This window comes from Arachis hypogaea, chromosome 7 (assembly GCF_003086295.3).
Source record: "Arachis hypogaea cultivar Tifrunner chromosome 7, arahy.Tifrunner.gnm2.J5K5, whole genome shotgun sequence".
Classification (NCBI taxonomy): Eukaryota; Viridiplantae; Streptophyta; class Magnoliopsida; order Fabales; family Fabaceae; genus Arachis; species Arachis hypogaea.
In genome coordinates this window covers 28118956-28138694 of record NC_092042.1, presented here as the reverse complement: position 1 = coordinate 28138694, position 19739 = coordinate 28118956, and the positions used below count along the sequence as shown (strand labels likewise).

Below are 19739 nucleotides of genomic sequence, written 5' to 3'. Positions count from 1 at the left end.
CTTCTAACACATCTCACGAGTGTCTACACAGTGCGGCCGATTCAAGCTATTTACACAAGTCATTTCTCTTATTTTACGGGTTGTATCCGCAAGGACGGATTGGAGTCACATATACATATTGCAGCATATGTAGTTGTTAAACAAAGTTGTTAAGATCTTCCTAAGAGGAAAAAATTAATCAAAATAAAATGTGCCTGGTATGTTTTGTAATAACACCATTTTAAGTGGTCTCCACAACCACAAAGCTACAACTAGAGGTGGCAAACGGGTTTAAACCTGCCGGACCGGCTCATGTAACCCGCCAAAAAAGGCGGGTTTGGTTGAAAAATTGGGACCACCAAATAGTAAAAGCTCGCCTAACCTGCACCGCTTAAACGACGGGCTTTGGCAGAGCGGGGCAGGCTTTCCCGCCGGGCTTAGTATTTTTTTAGCAAGGGGTATTTTTACAATTTTTTTGCCAAAACTCAACTTCCCCCAACCCAACTTACAAGAGAATGAAGATGAAAATTGAGTGTTTTGAATTATACTTATTTTGTTTTAGAGACAATATTTATAATTATGTTTTGGATTATGTTTATTTTGTTTTGGGAACAATATTTATAATTATGTTTTGGATGAAAACTTAGTTTATAATTATATTTATTAGATATTTATAATTACAAAGACCTTAATGTTTGTGAATATAAAAAGTATAATTTGTTTATACTTTTAGAAATTATAATAGTTAAAAATAAAAAAATAGGAAAGATTTTTTATGTCTTTATATATATTATTTAATAGTTAAAAGTAAAAAAAAAAAAAAAAAAAGAGGAGCCGGCCCGCCAACCCGCCGTTAGGTGGGACGGGTTAGGATTCTGGGACCGCCTCACTAGGCGGGACGGGCTTCCCCGTTTGCCACCCCTAACTACAACATTACCGAAAATCCTTAGCACATAATACTGAAACTGCAAAGAACGATTCATGTATCATTCAGAAAACCATTCCAACAAATGCTTATAGTCAGTTTCCATTATAATCTCTACCTAATGCTGATGTACACAATGGTTAAGGGCTTAAGCTGTTAAGTCAGTACTTAAACTCCTATCTAGTAAACGAAACCTTATTTCTGCAAGCAGAGTTTGATTGTTTCTTGAATTTGAATCCGTAACCTCCAGGTTACAGCAATTGGTTTGTGAATTGTATTGTAAGATTCAAAGTCATAACGAAAATACATTTTATATATAACAAAACATAATTAATCAGTCAATACCTTATATTCCATAAGTCAATCAAGAATCAAAATTCAGGGCATGCAGTAGCCAACCCTAACAGTTCAAAGGATGCTTTACAGAACCAAATGAAGCATGGATTTCATAAGTGAACCACATACAGAGCACACTATTTCACATTATTAACATCCTTCAAAATCAGTTTTCTACTGTTATACACAAAACAAAGACACAAGGAGACATCACAGGTCCAAGTATAAGCTCCATTCTCTCAAAATTGCATAAATCTTGTACTATACATGGATATACACAAAAATTCAACTCAACTAACAAGAACACATTTTTAAAAAATTAAGAAAAAAAAGAAAAATTCTAAAAAGTGTCAAGACTGTTTTCCATTCATGACAAGCAAAACCTCCCCACCATGACCAATGGTAAAATCCAAGAACTCCCTTACTTCTTGTGCGTCTCGAAAAGGTTGAGGGGCAGCAAGGTCACTGTCCAAGTTGTACCATACCCCATCAATCTTCCTCAAAGCAATCCAGTGCCTACTTTTCCAAATCCCTGCAAACCTTCTCACTGAGACATTGATCACAATCCCCATCAAGATATCTTCAGGTACGTCAAGATCAATGGAGGATGCGGTGTTTCGACGGTCATGCCACACGACACTCTTTCCTTTCTCTTCCAATGCAGCAATCAGAACATTTATGTCATAGTTTCCAGTAAGTGAATTGTGATGGGGCTTGAAAAGCACAGAAAGTGGTGTCCATGTTGTTGTTCCACTATTGGAACCATCATCAAGTGCAAGCCTTTCAGAAATTGCATTCAAGCTTGCTCTACTAAAAGCATCCTTTTGCTGATTATTATATAAAAGATTAAGGGAAAACAAAAACAACTATGAATAATGAGTTGAAATAAAAATCACATTTTTATTGAAAGAACAACCAATCTATCAATTTCAAGTGATCGATATGCATCAGATTGGGTTGAAACTGAAGATTCAATGATTGATTCACAGTTATCAATCTCTAGAATTCACCTAAACTAGCGAAGCTCAGATTAACTTGAACAGTAAAGCTCTACTATAAATTCGTAAAATGGATTTGCAAACCTAAATTATGAATAAATTAATAAAATTGAGAGAGTAGGGTTTAGAGGAGCACCTGAAAGAGGGAGTTGAGAGAGTGCAATAGACAAAACTGAAGCCTCTGCCTTTCGTGGTAGACTTGCGACTTCTCCGTTGCCATAAATGGACACGTCAAAACAGGAAGTGGAGTGAGACTGTCTCAAAGGGTAGAAATGGATCACTCTCTCAGGTGCACAAGTGCTTTTAACGAAGCGGTACGAAATGGGTTTGTCGGGGGTCATTTTATGGGGACTGGATATTCTCCGGTAAAAAAAAATTGGATGTTGTCTAAGTGGTTAATCTAATTTTTTATTATTTTTTTTATTTAATTTTGGTTCCACTTAGAGAATTAAAGATAAAAGATCACACTTTATTCTCTCAAGTATTTTTTTCATTAGAGAGGATCACACTTTATTATATTTTTTAAATTAAATATTATTTTTTTAACCTTTTTTAGTAAATAAGCACCACTTTTTAGGCACCATAGCATTCACCTAGTTATAAACCCTGATTCGTTGCACTATAGTTATCAGAACTGGACTGAAAATCAAGGTTCTAAAAATCGAACCAATTATTGAACCGTTCTAGCTACTAGTTTACAGGTTCAATCGATTTAATCGTAGTTCAACCGAAATAATTGTTTTATAATAAAATAACTAACAGCAAGGTTCTCAGAGTAACTAACAACAATTATTCAAAATTTGTTACAATAAAGAATAAAATCATAAAAAGTTGTACTATCTTCTACATTCCAATCAAAGAAAATACCTAATATGTTATTTTTCAAAGGAAAAAATAGAAAATAAATTAGAAAAAGAACAAGAGATTATTCTATGTCACTGTTTCACATTAACTTTACAACTGTTTTATTTGCAAAACAAAGTCATTCACAACATGAACTAATACTAGAAAGAAAAAGAAAACTTTCATGGCAAACTAGATAGAATTGCTTGCATATTTAGAAAAGAATAATCACCCAAATTTTGGTTCAAAAGAAACAATTTGGTTTTCAAAAGTATATACATTGTTCAATTCGACATATCTCTAATAGAAAATAGTATAATCTAGAAGACCGATGAAAACAGGATTTGAAAAACGCAAAACGTACTAATGATGAGCGGATAATTTATACGCTTTTTGGCATCGTTTTTAGGTAGTTTTTAGTAAGTTCAAGCTACTTTTAGGGATGTTTTCATTAGTTTTTATGTTAAATTCACATTTCTGGACTTTACTATGAGTTTGTGTATTTTTCTGTGATTTCAGGCAAATTCTGGCTGAAATTGAGGGACTTGAGCAAAACTCTGAAAAAGGCTGACAAAAGGACTGCTGATGCTGTTGGAATCTGACCTCCCTGCACTCGAAATAGATTTTCTGGAGCTACAGAACTCCAAATGGCGCGCTCTCAACGGCGTTGGAAAGTAGACATCCAGAGCTTTCCAGCAATATATAATAGTTTATACTTTATTCGGAAATTGACGACGTAACTTGGCGTTGAACGCCAAGTACATGCTGCTGTCTGGAGTTAAACGCCAGAAAAACGTCATAATCCGGAGTTGAACGCCCAAAACACGTCATAACTTGGAGTTCAACTCCAAGAAAAGCCTCAGCTCGTGGATAGATCAAGCTCAGCCCAAGCATACACCAAGTGGGCCCCGGAAGTGGATTTATGCATCAATTACTTACTCATGTAAACCCTAGTAGCTAGTCTAGTATAAATGGGATAAGTTACTATTGTATTAGATATCTTTTGACAGTTTAATCTTTGACTGTTTAGTCTTTGATAATTCAGTCTCTTGATCACTCAGGGGGCTGCCCATTCGGCCATGCCTGAACCTTTTACTTATGTATTTTCAACAGTGGAGTTTCTACACACCATAGATTAAGGGTGTGGAGCTCTGCTGTACCTCAAGTTTCAATACAATCACTATTACTTTTTATTCAATTCTCTCTTATTCTTATTCCAAGATATACGTTGCACAACACTTTGATGAATATGGTGATCCGTGACACTCATCATCATTCTCACCTATGAACGCACGTGATTGACAACCACTTTCGTTCTACTCTAGGCCGGGCGCATATCTCTTAGATTCCCCAACAGAATCTTCGTGGTATAAGCTAGATAGATGGCGGCATTCATGAGGATCCGGAAAGTCAACCTTGTCTGTGGTATTCCGAGTAGGATCCTGGGAATCCGGAAAGTCTAACCTTGTCTGTGGTATTTCGAGTAGGATTCCGGTATTGAATGACTGTGACGAGCTTCAAACTCCTGAAGGCTGGGCGTTAGTGACAGACGCAAAAGAATCAATGGATTCTACTCCAACCTGATTGAGAACCGACAGATGATTAGCCGTGCTGTGACAGAGCATTTGGACCATTTTCACTGAGAGGATGGGATGTAGCCATCAACCAAGGGTGATGCCTCCAGACGATTAGCCGTGCAGTGACAGCGCATAGGACCATTTTCCCGAGAGGATTGAAAGTAGCCACCGATGATGGTGATGCCCTACATACAGCTTGCCATGGAAAGGAATAAGAAGGATTGAAGAAAGAGTGAGTAGTGAAGTAGAGTTTCAAGAGGAGCACAGCACCTCCATAAACCTATCTGAAATTCCCACTATTGAATTACATAAGTATTTCTATCCTTTTTATTTTCTTTTTATTATTAATTTTCGAAAACCCATAAACCAATTTAATCTGCCTAACTGAGATTTACAAGGTGACCATAGCTTGCTTCATACCAACAATCTCTGTGGGATCGATCCTTACTCACGTAAGGTATTACTTGGATGACCCAGTACACTTGCTGGTTAAGTTGAACGGAGTTGTGAACTATGGTATTGGCATCATGTTTTTGGCGCCATTACCAGGGAATGAAAAGCAATGAATTTTGCAAAATGGAATAACAAATGAATCACAATTTCGTCCACCAAGTTTTTGGCGCCGTTGCCGGGGATTGTTCGAATATAGACAACTGACGGTTCATCTTATTGCTCAGATTAGGTAATTTTCTTTTCAAAAAGTTTTCAAAAATCTTTCAAAAATATTTTTTTTATTATTATTATTTTCCTTTTTCTAAAGTATATTTTCGAAAAAAAATAATAAAAATACAAAAAAAATAGAAAATCATAAAAATCAAAAATATTTTGTGTTTCTTGTTTGAGTCTTGTGTTAATTTTTAAGTTTGGTGTCAATTGCATGCTTTAAAAATTTTTCTTGTATTTTTCGAAAATCTCATGCATTCATAGTGTTCTTCATAATCTTCAAGTTGTTCTTGATAAGTCCTCTTGTTTGATCTTGATGTTTTCTTGTTTTGTGTTGGTTGTTGTTTTTCATGTGCATTCTTTGTTTGTTAGAGTCCATGCATTAAAGATTTCTAAGTTTGGTGTCTTGCATGTTTTCTTTGCATCAAAAATTTTTCAAAATTATGCTCTTGATGTTCATCATGATCTTCAAAGTGTTCTTGGTGTTCATCTTGACATTCATAGCATTCTTGCATGCATTCATTGTTTTGATCTAAAAATTTTATGCACTGAGTATTTTTGTTGTTTTTCTCTCTCATAATTAAAAATTCAAAAATAAAAAAAATATCTTTTCCTCATTTTCCTCCAAATTTTCGAAATTTTGGGTTGACTTGGTCAAAAATTTTTAAAAATTAGTTGTTTCTCACAAGTCAAGTCAAAATTTCAATTTTAAAAATCTTATCTTTTCAAAATCTTTTTCAAAAATTATATCTTTTTCATTTTTTTTATTTTTCGAAAATTCCAAAAATCTTTTTCAAAATATTTTCAAAATCTTTTTCCTATCTTTATATCTAATTTTCGAAAATTAGCTAACAATTAATGTGATTTGTTCAAAAATTTGAAGTTGTTACTTTCTTGTTAAGAAAGGTTCAATCTTTAAGTTCTAGAATCTTATCTTGTAGTTTCTTGTTAGTTAATTCATTTTAAAAAAAATTAAATCTTTTTCAAAATATCTTTTTCTTAAAAATCTTATCTTTTTCAAAATTTTATCTTTTTCAAAATTTGATTTCAAAATATCTTATCCAACTTCTTATCTTCTTATCTTTTCAAATTTGATTTCAAATCTTTTTCAATCAACTAACTAACTTTTTGTTTGTTTCTTATCTTTTTCAAAATCACCTAACTACTTTTCCCTCTCTAATTTTCGAAAATATCTCATCTCTTTTTCAAAAATTCTTTTTGTTTTAAATTTTAATTTTAATACCTTTTAATTTTCAAAAATACTAACCCCTTTTTCAAATTATTTTCGAAATTCCCCTCTCTTTTCTTCTTCTATTTAATTAATTAATTACTAACACTTCTCTTCACCTCTCTTCATCTAAAAATCCGAACTTATTATATCTCTTGTGTTTGGATTCTTCTACCCCTTTCTCCTTCTACTAACATAAAGGAATCTCTATACTGTGACATAGAGGATTTCTCTTTCTTTTCTTGTTTTCTTCTCTTTCATATGAGCAGGAACAGGGAAAAAGGCACTCTTGTTGAAATTGATCCAGAACCTGAAAGGACTCTGAAGAGAAAATTAAGAGAAGCTAAATTACAACAATCCAGAAACAACCTTTCAGAAATTTTCGAACAAGAGAAGGTGATGGCAGCCGAAAATAATAATAATGCAAGGAGAATGCTTGGTGACTTCACAAAGCCAACGTCCAAGTTTGATGGAAGAAGCATCTCCATTCCTGCCATTGGAGCCAATAACTTTGAGCTGAAACCTCAGCTAGTTGCCTTAATGCAACAGAACTGCAAGTTTTATGGGCTTCCATCTGAAGATCCTTATCAGTTTTTAACTGAGTTCTTGCATATTTGTGAGACTGTAAAGACGAATGGAGTTGATCCTGAAGTCTACAGACTCATGCTTTTCCCTTTTGCTATAAGAGACAGAGCTAGAATATGGTTGGATTCACAACCTAAGGATAGCCTGGACTCCTGGGATAAGCTGGTCACTGCCTTCTTGGATAAATTCTTTCCTCCTCAAAAGCTGAGCAAGCTGAGAGTGGATGTTTAAACCTTCAAACAAAAAGATGGTGAATCCCTCTATGAAGCTTGGGAAAGATACAAGCAGCTGACCAAGAGATGTCCATCTGACATGTTTTCAGAATGGACCATATTAGATATCTTCTATTATGGTCTATCTGAATTTTTTCGAAAATGTCATTGGACCATTCTGCAGGTGGATCTATTCACCTGAAGAAAACGCTTGAAGAGGCTCAAGAACTCATTGACATGGTTGCAAACAACCAATTTATGTACACCTCTGAGAGGAATTCCGTGAATAATGGGATATCTCAGAAGAAAGGAGTTCTTGAAATTGATGCTCTGAATGCCATACTGGCTCAGAACAAAGTGTTGACTCAATAGGTCAACATGGTCTCTCAAAATCTGAATGGATGGCAACATGCATCCAACAGTACTAGAGAGGCAGCTTCTGAAGAAGCTTATGATCCTGAAAACCCTGCCATGGCAGAGGTTAATTACATGGGTGAACCTTATGGAAACACCTATAACCCATCATAGAGAAATCATCCAAATTTCTCATAGAAGGATCAACAAAAGCCTCAACAAGGCTTTAACAATGGTGGACGCAATAGGCTGAGCAATAGCAAGCCATATCCATCATCTTCTCAGCAACAGACAGAGAATTCTGAACAAAACACTTCTAATTTAGCCAATATAGTCTCTGATCTGTCAAAGGCCACTTTCAGTTTCATGAATGAAACAAGATCCTCCATTAGAAATTTGGAGGCACAAGTGGGCCAGCTGAGTAAGAAAGTCATTGAAACTCCTCCCAGTATTCTCCCAAGTAATACAGAAGAGAATCCAAAAGGAGAGTGCAAGGCCATTGATGTGATCAATGTGGCCAAATGCACAAGGGAGGAAGAGGACGAAAATCCTAGTGAGGAAGACCTCCTGGGATGTCCCTCAAGCAAGAAGGAGTTTCCTATTAAGGATCCAAAGGAATCTGAGGCTCATATAGAGACCATAGAGATTCCATTAAATCTCCTTCTACCATTCATGAGCTCTGAAGACTATTCATCCTCTGAAGAGGATGAAGATGTGACTGGAGAGCAAATTGCTCAATACTTAGGAGCTATCATGAAGCTGAATGCCAAGTTGTTTGGTAATGAGACTTGGGAAAGTGAACCTCCCTTGCTCATTAGTGAACTAGATACTTGGATTCAGCAAATTCTACCTCAAAAGAAACAAGATCCTGGCAAGTTCCTAATACCTTGCACCATAGGCACCATGACCTTTGAAAAAACTCTGTGTGATCTGGGGTTAGGGATAAATCTTATGCCACTCTCTGTAATGGAGAAGCTAGGGATCATTGAGGTACAACCTGCCTTGTTCTCATTACAATTGGCAGACAAGTCATTGAGACAAGCTTATGGAATAGTAGAGGACGTGTTAGTAAAGGTTGAAGGCCTTTACATCCCTGCTGATTTCATAATCTTAGTCACTAGGAAGGAAGAGGATGATTGCATCATCCTTGGAAGACCTTTCCTAGCCACAGCAGGAGCTGTGATAGATGTCAACAGAGGTGAATTAGTCCTTCAATTGAATGGGGACTACCTTGTGTTTAAGGCACATGGCCATCCCTCTGTGACGAAAGAGAGTAAGCATGAAGAGCTTCTCTCAGTTCAGAGTCAAGAAGAGCCCACACAGTCAAACTCTAAGTTTGGTGTTGTGAGGCCACAACCAAACTCTAAGTTTGGTGTTAAGACCCCATATCCAAACTCTAAGTTTGGTGTTGGGACTACACAAACATTGACCTGATCACCTTGTGGCTCCATGAGAGCCACTGTCAAGCTATTGACATTAAAGAAGCGCTTGTTGGGAGGCAACCCAATTTTAATTATCTAATTTTTATTTTATTATTATTTTGTGTTTTATTAGGTACATGATCATGAGGAGTCACGAAAAAATCATAAAAATTAAAAACAGAATCAAAAACAGCAGAAGAAAAAATTCACACCCTGGAGGACGCACAGGCTGGCGTTCAACGCCAGTAAGATGTATCTGGCCGGCGTTCAACGCCAGAACAGAGCACCATTCTAGCGCTGAACGCTAGAAACAAGCAACATTCTGGCGCTGAACGCCAGGAATGTGCCTAGAGAAGAAAAGCTGGCGCTGAACGCCAGTAACAAGCATGAAACTGGCGTTCAACGCCAGAAACATGCTTTACATGGGCGTTGAACGCCCAGAACGTGCACCAATGGGCGTTTAAACGCCAGAATGGTGTGCAAAGGCATTTTACATGCCTATTTGGTGCAGGGATGGAATTCCTTGACACCTCAGATCCTGTGGACCCCACGGGATCACCTCAGGATCTGTGGACCCCACAGGATCCCCACCTAACATATTCCCACCTTACCTCCTAATCCTATTTTTGTGATTACTTTTCCCCATGTCACACTTCCCAACAACTCTCACCAATCACCTCAATTCCTCTTCCCAATTACCCCATTCACCACTCACATCAACCCACACTTTCCCATAAACCCCACCTACCTTCAAAAATTCAAACCATTTTCCCACCCATTCCCACCCTAATGACCGAATCCACACTACCCCCTCTCCCTATAAATACCCTTCCATTCTACTTCATTTTCACACAACACAAACCCATCTTCTCCCACTTCGCCGAACCTACCTCTCTCCCTCTCTACCCTATTCTCTTCTTCTCTTCTTTTCTTTCTTGCTCGAGGGCGAGCAATATTTTAAGTTTGGTGTGGTAAAAGCATAAGCTTTTTGTTTTTCCATTACCATCAATGGCACCTAAGGCCGGAGTATCCTCTAGAAAAGGAAAAGGGAAGACAAAAGCTTCTACCTCCGAGTCATGGGAGATGGAAAGATTCATCTCCAAGAGCCATCAAGACCACTTCTATGATGTTGTGGCAAAGAAGAAGGTGATCCCTGAGGTCCCTTTCAAGCTCAAGAAAAATAAGTATCCGGAGATCCGACATGAGATCCGAAGAAGAGGTTGGGAAGTCCTAACCAACCCCATGCAACAAGTCGGAATCTTAATGGTTCAAGAGTTCTATGCCAATGCATGGATCACTAGGAACCATGATCAAAGTATGAACCCGAGTCCAAAGAATTATCTCACAATGGTTCGGGGAAAATACTTAGATTTTAGTCCGGAAAATGTGAGGTTGGCGTTTCACTTGCCCATGATGCAAGGAGATGAACGCCCCTACACTAGAAGGGTAAACTTTAATCAAAGGTTGGACCAAGTCCTTATGGACATATGTGTGGAAGGAGCTCAATGGAAGAGAGACTCCAAAGGCAAGCCAGTCCAACTAAGAAGACTGGACCTCAAGCCTGTAGCTAGAGGATGGTTGGAGTTCATTCAACGCTCCATCATTCCTACAAGCAACCGATCTGAAGTTACTGTGGATCAGGCCATCATGATTCACAGCATCATGATTGGAGAGGAAGTAGAAGTTCATGAGGTCATCTCCAATGAACTCTACAAAATAGCCGACAAGCCCTCACCCATGGCACGGCTAGCCTTCCCTCACCTTATTTGCCATCTATGTTACTCAGCTGGAGTTATCATAGAAGGAGATATCCCCATTGAAGAGGATAAGCCCATCACCAAGAAGAGGATGGAGCAAGCAAGAGAGATCCCTCACGGTTCTCAAGAGATGCATGAGGAAGCTCATCATCAAGAAATCCCTGAGATGCCTCAAGGGATGCACTTTCTTCCCAACAACTATTGAGAGCAACAACTCAACACCTCCTTAGAAGATTTGAGCCACAATGTGGAACAATTAAGGGTGGAACATCATGAGCACTCCATCATTCTCCAAGAAATAAGAGAAGACCAAAGAGCGATGAGGGAGGAGCAACAAAGGCAAGGAAGGGACATAGAAGAGCTTAAGGACATTGTTGGTCCTTCAAGAAGAAGACGCCACTAAAGGTGGATGCATTCCTTGTTCTTTATTTCTTTCTGATTTCGGTTTTTAATGTTGTGTTTATCTATGTTTTGTGTCTCTACTTCATGATCATTAGTATGTAACCATGCCTTAAAGCTATGAATAAATTCCATTAATCCTTCACCTCTCTTAAATGAAAAATGTTTTAATTCAAAAGAACAAGAAGTACATGAATTTCGAATTTATCCTTGAATTTAATTTAATTATATTGATGTGGTGACAATACTTTTTGTTTTCTGAATGAATGATTGAACAGTGCATATGTCTTTTGATATTGTTGTTTATGAGTGTTAAAATTGTTGGCTCTTGAAAGAATGATGAACAAAGAGAAATGTTATTGATGATCTGAAAAAATCATGAATTTGATTCTTGAAGCAAGAAAAAGCAGTGAAAACAAAAAGCTTGCGAAAAAAAATAGAAAGAAAAAGAAAAAGCCAGTCGCCCTTAAAACCAAAAGGCAAGGATAAAAAGGATCCAAGGCTTTGAGCATCAATGGATAGGAGGGCCTAAGGAAATAAAATCCAAGCCTAAGCGGCTAAACCAAGCTGTCCCTAACCATGTGCTTGTGTCATGAAGGTCCAAGTGAAAAGCTTGAGACTGAGTGGTTAAAGTCGTGATCTTAAGCAAAAAGAGTGTGCTTAAGAGCTCTGGACACCACTAACTGGGGACTCTAGCAAAGCTGAGTCACAATATGAAAAGGTTCACCCAGTTATGTGTCTGTGGCATTTATGTATCCGGTGGTAATACTGGAAAACAAAGTGCTTAGGGCCACAGCCAAGACTCATAAGTAGCTGTGTTCAAGAATCAACATGCTTAACTAGGAAAGTCAATAACACTATCCGAAATTCTAAGTTCCTAGAGAAGCCAATCATTCTAAACTTCAAAGGAAAAAGTGAGATGCCAAAACTGTTCAGAAGCAAAAGCTACAAGTCCCGCTCATCTAATTAGAATTAATATTCATTGATATTTTGAAATTTATAGTATATTCTCTTCCTTTTATCCTAATTGATTTTCAGTTGCTTGGAGACAAGCAACAATTTAAGTTTGGTGTTGTGATGAGCGGATAATTTATACGCTTTTTGGCATCGTTTTTAGGTAGTTTTTAGTAAGTTCAAGCTACTTTTAGGGATGTTTTCATTAGTTTTTATGTTAAATTCACATTTCTGGACTTTACTATGAGCTTGTGTGTTTTTCTGTGATTTCAGGTAAATTCTGGCTGAAATTGAGGGACTTGAGCAAAACTCTGAAAAAGGCTAACAAAAGGACTGCTGATGCTGTTGGAATCTGACCTCCCTGCACTCGAAATGGATTTTCTGGAGCTACAGAACTCCAAATGGCGCGCTCTCAACGGCATTGGAAAGTAGACATTCAGAGCTTTCCAGCAATATATAATATTCCATACTTTATTCGGAAATTGACGACGTAACTTGGCATTGAACGCCAAGTACATGCTGCTGTCTGGAGTTAAACGCCAGAAAAACGTCATGATCCGGAGTTGAACGCCCAAAACACGTCATAACTTGGAGTTCAACTCCAAGAAAAGCCTCAGCTCGTGGATAGATCAAGCTCAGCCCAAGCATACACCAAGTGGGCCCCGGAAGTGGATTTATGCATCAATTACTTACTCATGTAAACCCTAGTAGCTAGTCTAGTATAAATAGGATAAGTTACTATTGTATTAGATATCTTTTGACAGTTTAATCTTTGACTGTTTAGTCTTTGATAATTCGGTGTCTTGATCACTCAGGGGCTGCCCATTCGGCCATGCCTGAACCTTTTACTTATGTATTTTCAACAGTGGAGTTTCTACACACCATAGATTAAGGGTGTGGAGCTCTGCTGTACCTCAAGTTTCAATACAATCACTATTACTTTTTATTCAATTCTCTTTTATTCTTATTCCAAGATATACGTTGCACAACACTTTGATGAATATGGTGATCCGTGACACTCATCATCATTCTCACCTATGAACGCGCGTGATTGACAACCACTTTCGTTCTACTCTAGGCCGGGCGCATATCTCTTAGATTCCCCAACAGAATCTTCGTGGTATAAGCTAGATAGATGGCGGCATTCATGAGGATCCGAAAAGTCTAACCTTGTCTGTGGTATTCCGAGTAGGATCCTGGGAATCCGGAAAGTCTAACCTTGTCTGTGGTATTCCGAGTAGGATTCCGGTATTGAATGACTGTGACGAGCTTCAAACTCCTGAAGGCTGGGCGTTAGTGACAGACGCAAAAGAATCAATGGATTCTACTCCAACCTGATTGAGAACCGACAGATGATTAGCCGTGCTGTGATAGAGCATTTGGACCATTTTCACTGAGAGGATGGGATGTAGCCATCAACCAAGGGTGATGCCTCCAGACGATTAGCCGTGCAGTGACAGCGCATAGGACCATTTTCCCGAGAGGATTGAAAGTAGCCACCGATGATGGTGATGCCCTACATACAGCTTGCCATGGAAAGGAGTAAGAAGGATTGAAGAAAGAGTGAGTAGTGAAGTAGAGTTTCAAGAGGAGCACAGCACCTCCATAAGCCTATTTGAAATTCCCACTATTGAATTACATAAGTATTTCTATCCTTTTTATTTTCTTTTTATTATTAATTTTCGAAAACCCATAAACCAATTTAATCTGCCTAACTGAGATTTACAAGGTGACCATAGCTTGCTTCATACCAACAATCTCTGTGGGATCGACCCTTACTCACGTAAGGTATTACTTGGATGACCAAGTACACTTGCTGGTTAAGTTGAACGGAGTTGTGAACTATGGTATTGGCATCATGTTTTTGGCGCCATTACCAGGGAATGAAAAGCAATGAATTTTGCAAAATGGAATAACAAATGAATCACAATTTCGTCCACCAACTAACGAAGCTACTAACTTAAAGCACAAGAAAAGATACGATATAACAAAATATCATAGTATAATATCATAAGAATCTAGCCACGGCTCGCGGAATTTAAGCCGGCTAGCCATATGTACAGACAACTAGAAACTGAAGTTTAAAAGAGCTTATACAAGTTTTGTTCTCTAAAAAACAAGCCTCTATGCAAAACAAAATACAAAAGTGAGAGATGTATAAACAAAATAAACAAAAGACTCCAAAAGGTATCATAATCCTCCGCTTCTATCACCATCCAAGCAACTCACCGAGGTGGGTTGTGACCTGCATATGAAAAACACAACAGAAATATGGTATGAGAACCGGAGGTTCTCAATATGGTAACAGTGCTCAGTGATGTAGGATATAAGACCTCGGGATGCCAAAGGCAATCCTAGACTCCATATCCATCACAAGAATTTAAACTTAAAACATCCTAAAACAAATAAGCATAATATATCTTAACATAAATAAATAGGGTACTACTCTATATTAAGGAATTTCTATTCTAACCAAACACCGTTGTCCCACAGCCTTTACTAACCTATCCTCCATGCGATCCCCTCGCCATCGCCTTCCGAACCTCCTCAATCCTAGTAGAAGTCACAATTATATACAATGCAAGTAAATCACAAGTAGAAGACTCAAGTAGCAATTAGACATGTTATACAAATAGGCAAACGATATCAAGTCGGCAAAGCATACAAACAGATAGAAAATGCACATGATGAATGTCTGTCCTACTGGCTGTGATATCACATTGTCGGTTCAACTGCCAACCTGACACATCTCCATGGAGATGTCGCCCTTCGGAATCATCATATGGGAACCCCCGAAATATAGTACTCCGATCACTGTCCAGGATTTTGCGCCTGCACGCTCTATTGATCCGAAGGGATGCGAGAGGGATACTCTTGCCACGGACCTCATATATCAATGCAAGCGGGACGAACCACCGCCCTTACGTTGCCGCTACCTTGATAGGCGGGATCCAACTGCCGTCCCTTCCGGGCGCATAGCGTCTCATAATCTCAATATAAAAAGTAGTTCAGTGGTTTTTCAGAAAACAGTTTCAATACATCAGTGATTTCTCATCACACATTCGAGTCCTCGACTTATCTCAACAACTGTCAATTCACATTTTCATTTTGAACTCAATAGTTCCTCAATTTCCATCTCATACATCAACCATTCATCACATACCATCAAACCATCCTTAATACACCCGAAACCTAGGCCTCAGTTTTCTAAGTTTTCCAAATAATACCATCTAAAACCCTCATGATCTTTCCCATGTTTTAAATGTCCAAAATTAGGCACAAGAGTCTTAAAATAGTGTTATAAAAGCTTACAACCTTGTTGGGAAGGTAGAATAGTTGAAAACAAAGTAAAATTTTGAGAAACAGGACGTGTGCGTACGCACAGGGGTGTGCGCGCGCACACTCTAGAGAGTTTAAAACGTGTGCGTACGCATAAGGTTGTGCGTACACATAGGTAAAAATTTTCACAATTCTGTTTCGCTCGCACAAGCTGTGCTAGCGCCCTTAACAGATTGGCCTTCCCAACGTGTGCGTGCGCACAGGTTGCAATTTTCCATTGGTATGTGCGCGCACAAGCTGTGCTAGCGCTACAAATAGATTGCATGCCTTTGCGTGTGCATACGCATAGGTCTGTGCATGCGTACAGGTTGAAATTTTCGCAGAGGTGTGCGTGCGCACTAGGCTGTGCGTGCACACATACCAAATCATAAAATTCTTCAACTTTGCAGAATTTCAGATTTTTAACACCAACTTTGAATGATTATAACTTCCTCTACGAAATTCCAAATTTTGCAAACTTTATATCAATTTAAAGGGTTTTCAATGAACTTTAATTCTAAACAAATTTCAACCAATTTTGAAAATCAAGTCAAAGTTATGATCAGCAAAATTTACCAAAAACCAACTTTTACCCAATTTCACAATTTTCACAAATTCTTGTAAAACACAACCAAAACCATACCAAACCATTCCAATCTTCAATTATCATCAAAATCAACCCTCTATGTCACATTACACCAAACTTACCACATTTTCCTTCACCTTTCCTCATCTTCAACCTCAACATCAATATATCACATTATAATCAAACCTCATTAATATTTTTCCAACTACATTACCAATTCATCAACATCAATGTCACATATATCAACATAATTCACTTCTCAACTTCTCAAATCATTCATCCTCATCATATCATTATCCATCATCATAGTCAAACTCAACAATCATCAATTCATCATAAATCATCATATACCATCATTCAACAACTCAACAACCATTCAAATCCAAACCTATCCTATGGGTCACTAGCCTAAGTGTCCATAAATATTATATACTACATAGAGAAAACCGAAACCATACCTTGGCCGATTCCCAATATGTCCAAAACTCAAAATTGAGCACCAAATGAGCTTTCAACCACAATCCAACCCCCAAGGTAACTCCAACAAGCTCCAAACTCACAATAATCAAGCTATATATATATATATATATATATATAAATCACCACAGATCAACTTAGGGTTCAACATAAACATAATCTCACAAAGGTTCAAGAGCTCTTACCTTTTCCAATAGCTTTGGAAGCCAAAACCCAATGCTAAGCAAGAATTAGAGTGAACCTAAACATCCAAAATCACAAAAACTCATTTAATACAAAGCCCTAAAAACTCAAAAATTTTGAGGAGAAAAACTGAGAGGGATTCGAGCTTTCCTTACCAGTTTCTTATATGATTTTTGTAGAGCTCTTCACAAGGAACGTGTAGCCGTAAACGGTGCAGCGATCGGAGCTCTGTAGCTCAAGATATGAGCTTGAGAAGATGATGATGAATAGTGCTCAATCTCTTCACCTCTCCCTCTTTCAATTTCTGATGTGTGTGTGTTTGTGAGAGGGTAAGGGTTCATTAATGAGCCCTTATATATGTTGGGCTTGGGCCCAACTTGGGCCAGTCCAACCCATTAGCGTTTTTAGCCCGTTTGTCCCAACTTCGGGCCAAACCTTTAAAATTAATGCCCGATTTTTTATTTCTAATATTTTTCTAAGGTTTTTGGCTGTTTTCACTTTTTCTCGCGCAGCACCGAGTAGACTTGAACCGATTCAATCGGTTCAACTGTCGGTTTGCGAGTTTTTCAATGTTTTTCGCAGAAAATACATTTTCTGACTCAGACAATCCCACTGAGTTCAAAAATCACATATAAATCCTCAAATTCTCACTCTAACTTTTCGAAATCTAATTTGGGCAATATAATCACTTAATTAACCGGTTGATTAGTTGCGATTCTTACATTCTTTAATCTCTGCCGTCGTCGTCCAGCCCAGCAACCAACGTCGTTCTCAATTTTTCTCTCTGCGTCGTTCTCACTGCTTAGTCTCTCAATACTGTCCTTCTCCCCTATTCTGTGCGTCGTTCTCTCTGCCAATGCCATGGTGCACCCACATTGTTTTCACTCCTCAGCGCCATCGTTTCAACAAATAATAGACAAATACAAACAAATTCAAGATTTAGTAATGATTATTAATAATAAATTAATCTGAGTAAAAAAACCTTAACCTTACTGTGCAAACTAAAGAAAAATACAAATTGATGGTAAAGTGGTAAACAAATCAAATAGAAAAATAATGAGAGGTGTAACTCACAACTACATTGTATAAGAACAATAATAAATATAAGTTGAGAAAGACTCTAAACAAACCATCAACTCCAACAAAACACAACAAAACAAACCATCAACTCCAATAACTCCATATACCACATCAAATTAAATCTAGTTACAAGTAAAATAAAAACTAAACGCCCCGTTATGACAATCAAGAGACCAAGCAAATTAAGAATAAAAAGGCCAAAGCATCCAGACATTTCGACATAAACAACCTATTTAAAAATAAATAAGGTTACTCAACAAGTTTTAGATTACTCACAGAATTAAAGTGTAGGACTGTAATCTTTAGCAGAATAAAAAATTTTATTTACATAAACCTTCTTCCACAAAATCAAAATCTTTTACAATATGGAAAATAAAGACATTCACTTTGTTAAAATTAAATGATAAAAGATAAGATATTGATGACTATTGTAGTGAAAAAAATTAATTTAATGTGATTGATTGAAATAAAGCAAAATATGAGAAGAGGAGTATGCATAGTAGAGAAGCGAGTTTACCAGAAAAGAGAAGCTGCCATAGTAGAAAGATGGGCAGAGATGCGGACAAAAGAGAGGATGCAAGTACGGATGGCAGAGAGACGAGGCAGAGAGGCACCTTGGAGAGATTTCATTGGCAGTGCAAGAGAAGAAAGGAGTAGCAACAACAATGCATGAGGAGATGCGAGAATGGTGCAATGGTGCCAGCACCAATAAGGCCAGCGATAGCAACGCTGGTGTTCAACCACCGAGAAGAGGAGGAAGAAAAGAAGAGGGAAGACGGTGAGTGTCTTAGGGTTGGGTATGGATTTTCATGGCAGCGGGAGAGTGACTCAGTGTGGGTCATAAAAAATGGATTTACACTTTACAAATTCTATTACAATAAATCGGTTTTTTCTGGTTTTTAAAATTTAAATTGTTAAGCCGGTTCAATAAATATATCCAATCATATTGTAATACTTAAAGTATCTTTACAAAAAGTGTTTTAGACCCAATTTATGTGAGTATCCATCATTATATATATACACACACATGTTAAAAAAGGCAATATATCCTAGAGGTGTAAGTTATCAAATCGGACCAAAATTTACCGTAAAATCGAATAGAAATTTACAACAATCGAATAAAAAAATTGAAAAAATTGGTTTTTTTCCGAAACCGATCGATTCGATTCGGTTTTCAGTTGGCTTGGAAGAAATTGAACCGAATCAAACTGAAGAAGTGGTTCAATAATGCTTGTTTTTACAACTTTATCCTTTAAACTAATAACAAAACCTCCAAATCCCTAACTCTAACTTAGTACTCAACAGCCACAACCCCACAAGACCACAAGTCAGTAAACTCACTTCCATCTTCCTCCTCCATGCCTGAGAGAATGAGAGCCTAAGAGCTGCCGCTGTCCTCCAGTCGCAAGTCGTCCATCGTCGACATCAAGGATGTCGTCGCAACTGTAGCGGTCATCTCCGCCGCAGGCATTGCAGCGAGCTAGAGAGGGCCGTCGTATAGCCGCAGTACGGTCCTATTCGCATCGTCGTCCAGTTCACGCCGTCATCCAGTCCGTGCCATCATCCAGTCTGCGCCGTCGCAACAAACCCTAATAAGAGTCTTTCTTTTCCGTCGTCGAGCAGCAGTCTCCGTCGTCGACCAATTCCACTTTGTTGCCAAGCAACAGCCTTAGTCCAAGCTCTCTCTTACAACTCACAATGTCTTCTTATGAGGTTAGCAACTTGGTATATTCACAATTTGTTGCAAGTTATTAGATGTTGTTGTTGCTGGTCTGTTGGAAACAAAGTATATTCACAATTTGTTCATTTTGTTTCATAAAATATGTTGTTGTTGCTTTAATAACTTAGTATGTTTAATAAACTT

At 37.8% G+C, this 19739-nt stretch overlaps 1 protein-coding gene and 1 non-coding gene across 2 annotated transcripts; both read right to left on the bottom strand.

Annotated features, from left to right (window-relative positions):
• Positions 1 to 1234: 1234 nt before the first annotated feature.
• Positions 1235 to 2595, bottom strand: LOC112702873 (josephin-like protein). Its single transcript, XM_025754090.3, has 2 exons — positions 2375 to 2595; positions 1235 to 2067 (listed from the first exon to the last, which is right to left on the bottom strand). Exons 1-2 carry the CDS (start codon positions 2456 to 2458, stop codon positions 1591 to 1593), a joined length of 561 nt encoding a protein of 186 aa, XP_025609875.1. The 5' UTR covers positions 2459 to 2595; the 3' UTR covers positions 1235 to 1590.
• A 4749-nt stretch (positions 2596 to 7344) lies between these two features.
• On the bottom strand, positions 7345 to 7448 carry LOC112704717 (small nucleolar RNA R71). Its single transcript, XR_003155327.1, has one exon. It is a non-coding gene; the product is annotated as a small nucleolar RNA R71 (small nucleolar RNA).
• Between the last annotated feature and the right edge of the window lie 12291 nt (positions 7449 to 19739).